The 12,066-nt window shown below is 32.9% G+C and overlaps 1 protein-coding gene across 1 annotated transcript in view; it reads right to left on the reverse strand.

The window, feature by feature from the left end:
• Positions 1-2,585: 2,585 nt before the first annotated feature.
• The window catches only part of LOC104600894 (dolichyl-diphosphooligosaccharide--protein glycosyltransferase subunit 2-like), a 35,486-nt gene continuing 26,005 nt past the window's right edge, over positions 2,586-12,066 (reverse strand). The window contains exons 14-19 of the mRNA XM_010264047.3: positions 10,743-10,854; positions 10,578-10,661; positions 7,148-7,228; positions 6,832-7,056; positions 3,003-3,125; positions 2,586-2,885 (exon numbers count right to left, since the gene is read on the reverse strand). Coding sequence (XP_010262349.1) covers positions 2,769-2,885; positions 3,003-3,125; positions 6,832-7,056; positions 7,148-7,228; positions 10,578-10,661; positions 10,743-10,854 — 742 coding nt within the window. The 3' untranslated portion in view covers positions 2,586-2,768. The remainder of the gene's footprint in view (positions 2,886-3,002; positions 3,126-6,831; positions 7,057-7,147; positions 7,229-10,577; positions 10,662-10,742; positions 10,855-12,066) is intronic.

Consider the following 12,066-nt stretch of genomic DNA (forward strand, 5'->3'; position numbering starts at 1 on the left):
GGCACTCCCTTCTCTCTGGTGATCCTATCGACAATTCTATCTTGCTCTTTCCCTCTTACTGCAGTAACGGGAGGCTCCATTATTCACTCACTCAAGTGTTCTCCAGCGATCCTCTATCTGACGATTCAAGTGTTATTCGCTCAAGATTTGAATGCATTTCTGTGTAATATCTTTCTACATTCTCTATTTTCAATCTTAGCTTCTCTTTTCTTTTCATTATTTAACTCTTAGCTGGATTTTTATTTAAACCTCACAATTATTTTCCAAGCAGGTCTCGGTGAAGGAGAAGAGCAACTTATGTGAACTCATTGAAACCAAATCACCTAGGAAAGCACTCACTGAGTGATTTGGTTGATAGCATGTTGGGCTTTGTCATGGCATCGAAACCAATCACAGTTTTGAAAAGAAGCTTGGTCATGGCGCTCGCTTCCCGATCCAGTCCAATGTGAGTCCACTTACAAATGGATTGGACCTAATTCAGTCCAAATCCAATACAAACTAAATCCAATCCAATCCATTAAAATGTAAATGGACTGGATTGGATCTAATTCGAACCGAATGAAATATCAAAAAATATATGAAAAACAGAACATATAAAAATTACAAAAATATATTAAAATGAAGAAAATCTGAAAATTACAAAAATATACCCTTTTGGCATTGAAAAAGCACTTTTTGTAAAAGTGTTTTGATAAAAGTACTTTTATAAAAGTGCTTTTATAAAAATGTTTTCATAAACATTCTTTCATAAAAGTGCTTTTATAAAAGTACTTCTGTAAAAGTGCTTTCGTAAAAGTACTGTAAACGTTCTTTCGTAAAAGTGATTTCATAAAAGTGCTAGTGTAAAAGTACTTTTATAAAAGTACTTTCGTAAAAGTGCTTTTATAAAACTGTTTCTGTAAAAGTGCTTTCATAAGAGTACTTTTGTAAAAGTGCTTTCATAAAATTACTTTTATGAAAACAAGTGTTTTCGTAAAAACACTTTCATAAAAGTAATTTTATGCTGGTTTCAATTTTGCTCGATTTCAAAGTGGACAAGGGTTTGATCTCTTGACCGGATTATTGGAAATTTGGTTTAGATCCAATTCAGACCTATAAGAATATGGACCGATTTATTTTGGATTGATCTAATCCAATAATTATAATGGACCATCGAAATCCAATTTAATAAGGATTGGGTCGGATTGAATCGAGTCCAAAACAAGTCGATTGACACCCCTACCCACAAGAACCCTACTCACGCCTTACTACAGCTGTATATTGAGAACATCTCCCATATTTACATGTTACCATTCATGGAGAGATGTTCTCAATGTATAGCTGTGGGTAAGAGATCTGAATTCGCTGCTAAGGGGGGCAATAATAATTGGAGCCAATGTTCAAAATTTCAATACGTATTAGACCATATCAATTGATATGTATTGTATTGGGAACTTCCCGATATGCCAGTAGGGGCATATCGGACTGTATCGAAATTTTAAACCTTAATTGAAACTTCGTTGAATGCCTCATTCAATTGGGCTCCTAGTCTTCAAATGTGTTGGCAGACTCCTTAGCAAGAGCAGGGTGGGGAAAGAGTCTTTAGTTTGGAGCTGCCCCGATCTGAGCTGTAATTTGTAAATTCTGTGTAGGGGTGTTGTTTTTTAGTGGTGACTATACTCCTTCGTATTATGTTTTTGGGCTCTGCTGTTCTGTTTTGAGTAGTTGGAGCTTCTTTTAATATTTTCAGTTATTTGTCAAAAAAAATTGTATGAAATAAGCATCTTGCATAATAAATCACTCCTGTATAAATTATCAATTTCGAACAATTTCCCCACAGAAAGGTCCCCACACCCACCTCAGAGCATTTGCGGCCATGCGTCAAGAACATCTCCCCATAAATGAAACCATACAAGTACAAGAGATGTTCCTTATGTACAGCTGCAACTTACTGTGAGGTGGGTGTAAGAATCATGGTTTTTAAAACTGACCTGGAGGCTGAACCCGTCAGGGATCCGGTTATCGGGTCAAATGGTCCAACCATTCGAACTTAATGCTTGGCCCGTTCTGACAAAAAAATTTAAAAGATCAAAACCGTTCAAACAGTTAACTAACTGGTTCAGCGGTTCGCTGACCAAAATCAACGGTTTTGGGGGAAAACCGAACCGATCACCTGACCGGTTCCCAGTTTTTCCAGTCCGATCCAGTTTTGAAAACCATGGTAAGAACCATTCTGTGAAGAAATCTGAACTCTTTCTACTAATTTGTGATATGTTTAACATTCATATTTATAATTTTAGATGAAGCATCATCCAGATTAATTTCTAACAGTTGTTCAAATTACCAACATAAACATAAATTGTGATGGGTTCACATGCATTTTGCATATAAATGCATATTACAATTGTTCATTCAAGTTATGTTTATCACAATGTATAATTTCATACAGACTGTTTAAAAATATTCTTTTGTGTTTATTCATGGCCAATAGAGCGGCAAAATTAGTGTTATTGATGTGTTTGTAAGATTTGTACCAAAAATCTGATGTGTCTGCAAGATTTATGTCGGATTCCCTAACACATCGACTGTATCCACCGAAAAAAAAATTGTTAAAATTGTCTTTTCAAGACTGATACTGAAACTTTGAACCTTGGTCTTCTTGAGTAAGAGTTTTTAACCCTGTTAGAACATGTGACCTAATTGTTACATTTTCAATAGACCAAAATGGGTTGCACTGACATTTTTCTACATAAATATTATCGAGGGGCCTACAAAATTGAACTGTCCACTCAGGCAGATTTCAATTTGTCTGACTTGGAGGCAATGTGAGAGAGCGTTCTGTGGCCCACAAATAGCAGGAAGCCCCCCAAAAATCCAAATACCTTCAAAGTTGTGAACAGATCCAACTGTACATAGGAAGAAATAAGATAAAATAAATATAGCAGCAGATACAAGAAAGGAATATAAGATTAGGTAGTGAAAATGAAGTTTATCTACTAGGATTAGGGCTTGAATGAGAGAACCTTCAACCAGAAAAGCACATAAAGGAGCAAAACTGCTGCAATGCCAACATGGAAAAGGGTGGCGAATGTAGCTGATACTGCTGAGCTAGGAAAATTCTTTAGGTTCGCTCCAAGGTGTAAGAGCTGTCAAACACAACAAAAGATATCAACCAATGAACCAAACATAGGAAGAATAGGTAGTATGATGTATGGTATTTTATCTACACAATTAAGCAATTAATTGGTGATAAATTAGTAACAGGTTAGTTATATTAGCTTCTCATGAATTAAAACTCATAAACAACCTCCTCCAAGGTCAGCATTTGAACTTGACAAACCAATTCCACTTGTGGAATAATGCCCCACTTCTGATCCAATGGAAAACACACCCACACATACAAAATCAAAATGCTCAACAGATTCTCATGCAACTCAGATTCAGGTGATGAAATATAGAATGAAAACTAATGTTTGAGATCTCAATGTTCTGCATGAATTTAAAGGTACTACTCATGTGCCCAAAAGTGCCTTGGTGGGATAAATGCACCCTCCAAATCTATACTACTTTAAAAAATACAAATAGCCTCAAGAATATTTATGGATTTTACTGAGGACAAAACTTACCCCCTCTATATTTAAATTTATTGATAAAATATGAGGGAAAATAGGGTAGTTGGTTATTGATAGTAAATGAGTTGAAAAGAGGTTATTTTAAGATTTTCAATGCATTCAATTCTCTCTCATTAAATCCAACATTTAAGGTATTAATTTGCATTTACCTTCATTGAATCATATATTTAAGGCTTTTTTGGTCTTTTTCTCATCATTAAATTTTATAATTAAATCCATACATAATAAATTAATAATTTCAATAACATAAAAACTTATACTTTTAATATCTACCTGGAAAAAAATAGTGTTTTAATCTAGATGGTGGTAAAACTTATACTTTCCATTTGGATCAAATGGGCCAATCCACCTTGTCACAATTAAATAATAAAATTCAAAAATATATAAAATGCAAAAAATATAGAAATTAAAAAAATGAGAACATTTTTAACATCATATATTTGACATATTAAACAATAATAAGTGATAAACAATGTTTTAAAGAATAACCCAAAGGTCGACCCGCTTTTGCCTTCGGATCATAGGTCATCGATTCGGCTATCAAGGTCAAACGAATCAAACCACTTTACGTCAACACTATGTGTGTGTGTGTGTGTTTGTGTGTAAAAATACATATTTTATCAAAAAATATTATAATTATGTTTTAGATATATTACATATAATATATGTATTATGTAACATTTATTTACGTTTTTAAATTCAGATTTTAAAAAAGTACAAATAGCCACATAAATATTTATGGAATTTTCTTAGGACAAAACTTACCCCTCTATATTTAAATTTATTCACAAAAAATGAGGGCAAATAGGGTAGTTGGTTATTGATATTAAATGAGTTGAAAAGAGGTTATTTTAAGATTTTCAACGCATTCAATTCTCATTAAATCCAACATTTAAGGTATTAATTTGCATTCACCTTCATTGAATCATATATTTAGCTTTTTAATCTACCTAGAAAAAAATAATGTTTTCATCTAGGTGGTAAAACTTATATTTTAAACCATTTGGGTCAAATTGGCCAATCCATGTTGCCACAATTAAATAATAAAATTCAAAAATATATAAAATGCAAAAAATATAGAAATTAAAAAAAATGAGAATGTTTTTAACATCATATATTTGACATACTAAACAATAATAAGTATGATAAATAGTGTTTTAAAAACCAACCCAGAGGTCAACCCACTTTGGCCTTTGGATCATAGGTCACCGGCTCGGCTATCAAGGTCAAACGAGTCAAACCGCTCTACGTCAACACTATATGTGTGTGTGTGTAAAAATACATATTTTATCAATAAATAGTATAATTATGTTTTATATATATTACATATAATATATGTATTATGCAACATTTATTTGTTTTTCAATTCAGATTTTAATTTTTTATTTACAAAAAATATTAAAATTGCAATTTAGGGCCAAAAAAGGGGTTTTTCGCAAAAATAGCAAGGCAAGGCGTCTAAGGCCCTTGGGACGTAAGATCTTGAAAAGTTACTCAAAATGAAAAAAAAAAACCAATAAGATATTGGAGTGCGAAGTTATGGCTTCCAAAAGTTTGCACATAATTAAGTGCACAACCTGCAACCTGGTTACCGAGTAGAACAAGGCAATGGTTGAACCGCCCGAGTTAAACAATTTTTAACTGAAAGGGGGAGTTTCAACTTAACCAAACCTAGGATCAAGACTGAGTGACGGTTCGAACGGTTCAATCGACCAATCCAACAACAGGTTGAAAACATTGATGATAAATAAGAAATGTTTTTTTATTAATGATGGAAATAGAATGTAAAATTTAAAACCAATTGAAAGTAAAACTATTTTCCTATTACGTCTCATTAAATCGCATATCTAAGGCATATTCTCTTACTAAATCCTATATTTAAGATATATTTTTCTCATTATTAAATTCTACTAATTAAATCCACAACATTAATTTTAATAATATAAAATAAATATTTTGAAAACAAAAACATTTTCTTCCCTCTCGATGGGTAAGCAATTCAACCATTTGAGGTCAAATGCATTAATAAATAATGTTATAATTAAATAATAAAAATAAAATATATAATACAAAAAAAAGAATTGGTCATGCTACTAATATTGTATATTCATTACAAATGATGAAAATGGAATGCCAAAATTAAAACCAACCTAGAAATGAAATGATGTCATAGTCAAATAATAAAATTTTAAAAAAAGAAAATATAAAGAATCACAAAAATAAATTTTGTACATAAGTTATAATGTTATATATTTATAAAAAATAAAATATTGGGTACATCTATAATATTATACATTTATTATATTGAACAAAAATAAATATTATAATGGAAATGTAATACAAAAGTTAATGTCAACCTAGAAATCAAACTTTTTTTTGGGTCGTTGGTTAGTGGTTTAGGTCAAATAGATTAATTGATGATATGATAGTTAAATAATAAATATTTAAAAAGTAATAAAAAAGTACAAGTAATCAAAAGAATGGGTTCAACTATGATATGGGAAAAATATGACATCCCAAAAACTTCAGACCAATCAACTAGAATTCTAAACGTGGTAACCAATCAAGTGTTATTTATGAAAATTCATGGATGGGTTTTGATTGATCGAAACTCTTCCAATACCATATCTTTCCCGCATCATAGAATTTCCCCAAAAGAATATATAAAAATTATATATTAATTATGTCAAACAAGAATTAAGTGTTATAAATAAAAATTATTTATATAATGTAGATGAAATATATAATTTAAAACTAATCCGAAAGAAAAGCTATTTTCTTATCTAAATGATGGGTCAATGATCCAATTTTTCAAAGAAATTCATGATTTCATAATTGAATAATAAATATTTAAAAAAAGATTGAATACAAAAATAAAAATGTACATAGTTTTGTCAGACATTTCAGAGCATTTCTAATGTTATATAATCATCATATTAAATAAAAATTATTTTTATTTAAGATAGAAATGGAACACAAAATTTATTATTACTAATTAATAATAATAATAATAATATTATTATTATTATTATTATTATTTAAAATTTCTGCACATGCACATTTAGTACAAGTATTTAAGTTTGTTTTTAGTCATATTATTACTTTTATTAATTTTCAATTTATATCTTAAACATGATATATCTAATTCAATTAATTAATATGAAAAATATCATACATGCAACACACGTGCTTAATTACTAGTAACAAAATATGTACGTACCCCTGCTAAGAATCCAACAAGTGGTAGAAGGGTCAAACCCAAGAAAGCAAGAGAGAGTTCCTTTGGTGGACGCTTCTCAGGTGCCCTGAAGATGTGGGTTATCTCCTGTTTGGGCCCATATCTCATGTACGGATCAGCAGGTTGTGGAGGAGGGCGTGTTGCCTTTTCAGGTGCCTCAGGTAGATCTAACTCAACATGGCCCAAAGCCCCTAAGAATGAGTTCTCCTGCAATAATCAAGACAAATAAATATATTATTGCTACCAATCAATATATATACGTGGCTAAAACATAACAAAGATAGAGAATGCCCAGTACCATGACAATATCACCAATTGTAATTTGAATGTCATATCTTCCTGAAAGACAGTAGAACTTCTCAACCAGACCGAGAAAGTCCTACAATGTAAAGTAAAATATTAAAAAATCTGAAATTTTATAGCCACATGAATAACTCACTCTGAATTTTACACACACAACCATGAGCTATCAGGGATGTTTAAACCCAACATAAGAAAAAAAAAAAAAAAAAAAAAAACAAAAACCAAGTTCGCATCATGAGATTCAAATGAAATTTATCAAAGCAATGCAGAACTGTTTTATGCTGGTAGTTAGAAGGCAATTAAATTTTCTTTAGCTTTTATGATTAATCTTCAGTACTGCTAGCTTCTCAAAGCAACCACCAGATGCATATGATTATGCATTAATGGGAATTCAATGACTAATGCCCATTCTACTATTTTTTCTCTATTTTGACAAATGACAATTTTTATTCTTTCACTGTTTTGTTTACTGGTATGGAGAAAATCTCAGAATCTGTAAGGACACAGTTTCAGATTGATCAAACAAGGACACAGTTTTAGGGAGCTCATTGATCTTATGGTCATTTCATTTCAAGGTTTCATCAAATAGTGACAGATCTTGGATCAGATACTGATGGCCAATGGATATGTTGAGAATTTATTTAAAAGGAAGACCTGTTGTGGTTTGATTTGCTTTCTTGACTTGGAGAAAGCTTATGAAACATGCCTTTTGCAATGGTTTTGGGCATGCACATCATATATCTCATTTCTCTATCCTAGTCAATGGGTCTTTCATGGTTCCTTTCTAGGAAGGAGGAAACTTAGGCAGGGTGATCATCCACATCCTTTCTCTTCCCCGCCTCGCAAAATATGATTAGATCATCTGTGAATTGGAGGTTAGTGATGAAAACTTGATCTCTCACAACTCTACAACCATGAATCTATCTCAACCTGTCAGCCTTGGTGATCATACAGATAAGGACGTCTGCCATAAGAGTAAAGAGAAAGGGAGATAGTGGGTCCCCTAGCTCTTCCTCCTCATCATAGTTTTCAAGGCGCCAAGGCGAGGCTAGGCGACAGGGGGGAACCTAGTCGCCTAGGCGATGGATTTTTTTAAGTAAAACCCTAGATCCTAGGGTAGTTCCCTAGGTTCCATAACCATCTTTCCTTAATAATTATTCATAATTTTCATAAGAAAAGTACAAATTTCATGTTTAAGTCTAGAAAATCAACATTTTATGAGAAGAAAAAGAACAAAGTAAAGAATATTCAAAAAATATAGGGGCTGAACCCCTACTTTTGTTATAGGAAAGAAGAAAAGAAAAGGTGGAAGAAGAAGAATGAGAAGACGTGGAAGAAGAAAATGTGTTGATTAGACAAAATTTTAAGTTCTTCCCTTGCTTATAGGTTCAGGTTTTGAAATGTTTGAGGGATCAATCAATGATCAAAACTTTGATACGATATGCCCCGTATCGGGTGTATTATATTGTATCTTTGGGGTCCTGATACCTGTTTACAGGTGTTTTCGGGGACCCATTTTTTTAAATAATATATATTTAAAAATGAAATTGAAAACCAAAGAAATAAAAAAAAAATAGGGAGAGGTGAACCATGGGTTCAATACAACAGTAAGCAATGTTTGCATTGATTAAACCCTAACAAAATAAGAAAATAATAAAAAGAAATTAGTATAAAAACACATAAAATGAATATTCCAGTTTAACAATGTCTATTTTATAATTATAATGTCAAAAAATTAAAAATCTAAAAGTATTTTATAACCCGGTGCACAAAACTGCTAGGCAACTGGGCGAGGCGAGCCTCCAAGGGCGCCTTGTCGCCTAGGCGTCGCCTTTGACAACTATGCTCCTCATCATCTAAGCCTTGTCCCATCTATATGGAGTCAGCTACATGATTCCTATTTCACAATTCCATTCTGTTCAGTGTCATATTTATTGTTAAATTATGGGTGCTTCAATCATTTCTTATTACTTCCACCAAGTCCTTTTTGGTCTGCCCCTGGCACTTCTAGCCCCTTCAACTTGTAAGAGAACCTTTTCTAGTAGGTGCTGTAAATGGCTTTTATGCAAGCGACTAAACAATCTCAATCTACTTCCTCTCATTTTATCATCTATTGGAGCTACTCCTAGGTTCCTTTGTAAGACTTCATTTCTAACCCTGTCCATCCTAGTTTTACCACTCATCCATCTAAGCATTTGCATTTCTGCTGCTCATTTTTTTGGACATGCTATTTCTTAACTGCCCAACACTCTTCTCCATACAACATAGCTAGCCTTACAACTATTTTATAGAAAATTTCTTTTAGCCTAAGTGGTATTTGCATATCACATAGGACTCCACATACACCTCTCCGTTTTGCCCATCCTGCTCTAATTCTATGGGTGACATCCTCCTCAATCTCTCCTTCGTTATGATTATTGAAACAAGGTTGCAGAAGAGGTCACATGGAGTTATCTCTTGGTCTCCAATCCAAAGTGTATCCTGGTTTGCACTCCTATTACTGTTAAATTTACATTACTTTTAGTCCTACTTTTTTTTTATGAGTATTTTAGTCCTACTTATTTTAAAATCCTCTTGTTTCTTATAAAGTTGTCCATAAATCCAATTTTATATTTAACCCCCTTGCTAGTTTCATCAATTAATACTATGTCATCAGCAAACATCAAGCACCATGGGAACTCCTCTTGGATATGTTTAGCCATTTCATCTATGATTAGCACTTAGTGGGTCCCCTTGCTCTAAGGCTCTTTTTGGCTTGTTTTTGTTGGATTTGACAGTGTTTAAAATTAATATAGAGCAAGCAAAGCCAAGGGTGCATCAATCTTCTTAAATGTGTTATAGACATAATGGGACCATGTAAGACACCAAAAGAACACTGACATGGAGCTAAGAAGTCCACAATGTGTAAAAGAGGGTGGTACATCTTTAGGCATTTCATTTAGTTTTAAGTTTGAAGTTTTAAGTCCACAATGCCTAAAGATGTACCACCCTCTTTTACACATTGTGGACTTGTTAGCTCCATGTCAGTGTTCTTCTTTTGGTGTGTCTTACATGGTCCCATTATGCACATAAATAAAAGTTTAAAGTTTAGCATCAGAATCAGTGGAATGTCAAAAACTAAGAAAACCAATCTCTGACTTGAAATTTTTAAGAGTCGAGGCAACAGCTGCCAGTCAATGAACATTTTATAAATTTTATATGTCTGTACAGGACCATTTATACTTTTAACTTTAATACAATATACTTTACCAGCTTACCTTTTTCAAAACGTAAAAAAAAAGCCTCTAAGCAGATATTACTACCTTGATGTTTAATTTCAAATAGAAATGTTACCATGAATATACATGCTTTCCTTTCAAACAAATGGAAAAAGTTGTAGTCCATAACTAGTCATAAAGAATTTAAGACTAATTAAGTAACTTAACTAGAGTTATCTGAAATTGTTTTCCAGTGTTTCCCACCACAAAGATGTGCTCAATTTTGGTCTCATGTATCAACTTGAGGAAGACCTGCAAGAAAATAAAGTTCTAAATCAAAAACAGTATGGGTGGGAAAATCTTAAGGGTGCAGTTAGAAAATTGAGCATATACCTGGTTTGGATTAAAGACATTGCCAAGAGGACTGGCCATTTGAAAGGATAGTTGCAACTTCTGGAGATGGTTTGCTGACAGTGAGACTGCAGTTTTTCCAGATAAATCTAGCCTGAATAAAAGAAAAAAAGTATATAGGTGTCTGGCTTATTTCATGTATGTTAGTGTAAAGCATGTTTCAAGAGTCAAGACCATTTCAGTCATCATATAAGATGGAGATGCTGGCATGTTCATCTTGCCAAAGACAAACATTCTAAAATAGCATGCAATTTTTTTATCAGCAACACAGAATATTATTAAAACTAAAAGAAAAAGAGGTTACAACAAGAGATTGTTAGAAAGAAAACCCTTTACAACAATAAGATCCCACCACCCTGTTAACATTGAGCCCAAAACAAATGATATCTATGAACTCCTTGCTTAGCTAATCCATCTGCTAACCCATTATCGGACCTTCTAATCCATCTTACATGAATTTGCACTTGTCTTGATAACAACTTGAACCACTTGAACTCACTTCTGAATTGCCATAATACCCCTTCTCCTTTTTTCAACCAACCAATGACTATTTTTGAATCCCCTTCCACAATCACCCTTGTGATTCCCATTTCCTTAGCTTTTTGCACCCCAACAATAACAGCTATGAATTCTGCTCTTACAATCACCTTGTTCAATAAGCCCTTAAAACTCCCGGAGGGTCCCAGATTACCCAAACTGTTACCATCAAAATTAAGTTTCACCCCCCCCCCCCCCAATTGGGGGAGACCAAGCCTCAAGGAATAGGATAGCACCAGAAGTGTCCTTACACAACAAATCAAAGCATAATACTCCTGGTGAACCACAAACAGATCCAATAGAATTAATGCAGGACAGGAAAGATAAAAAGGATCTGGATTATGAAAGGAAGAGATTCAGATCTGAATAGAAAAGAAAGAAAAGAAAGATTTTTTTTTGATAAGTAAGAAAAAAAAGAAAGATTGCACTTTTAAGAGAAAAAAGAGAGGAGGAAACACTCTTGCCTGCAGGTAGCTTCAAAAGAAGTTTATCGTTCCATTAGTTCCATTCTAAAATTCAATGGACTTTATTTATAGATTAAACATGTTAAGTCTCGGATCTCCATCTAGTAACTATGGTTTCAATTCAACTAGCAAACTGATCCTAAACAAACTCTATCTGCCTCAAAACTAAGGCAACCCAATAGGGAGTATTTTCAAATAAGGAGTATTTTCATGAAAATAGTTCATGGAGTAGAGGCCAAAGATTTTCACGAGGTAGAAAAAAGTTTTTCATGGAGTATTTTCACGAAGTAGAAAAAAGTTCATGG

Source organism: Nelumbo nucifera, chromosome 3 (assembly GCF_055504915.1).
Source record: "Nelumbo nucifera cultivar China Antique chromosome 3, China Antique-T2T, whole genome shotgun sequence".
NCBI classification, from domain to species: Eukaryota; Viridiplantae; Streptophyta; class Magnoliopsida; order Proteales; family Nelumbonaceae; genus Nelumbo; species Nelumbo nucifera.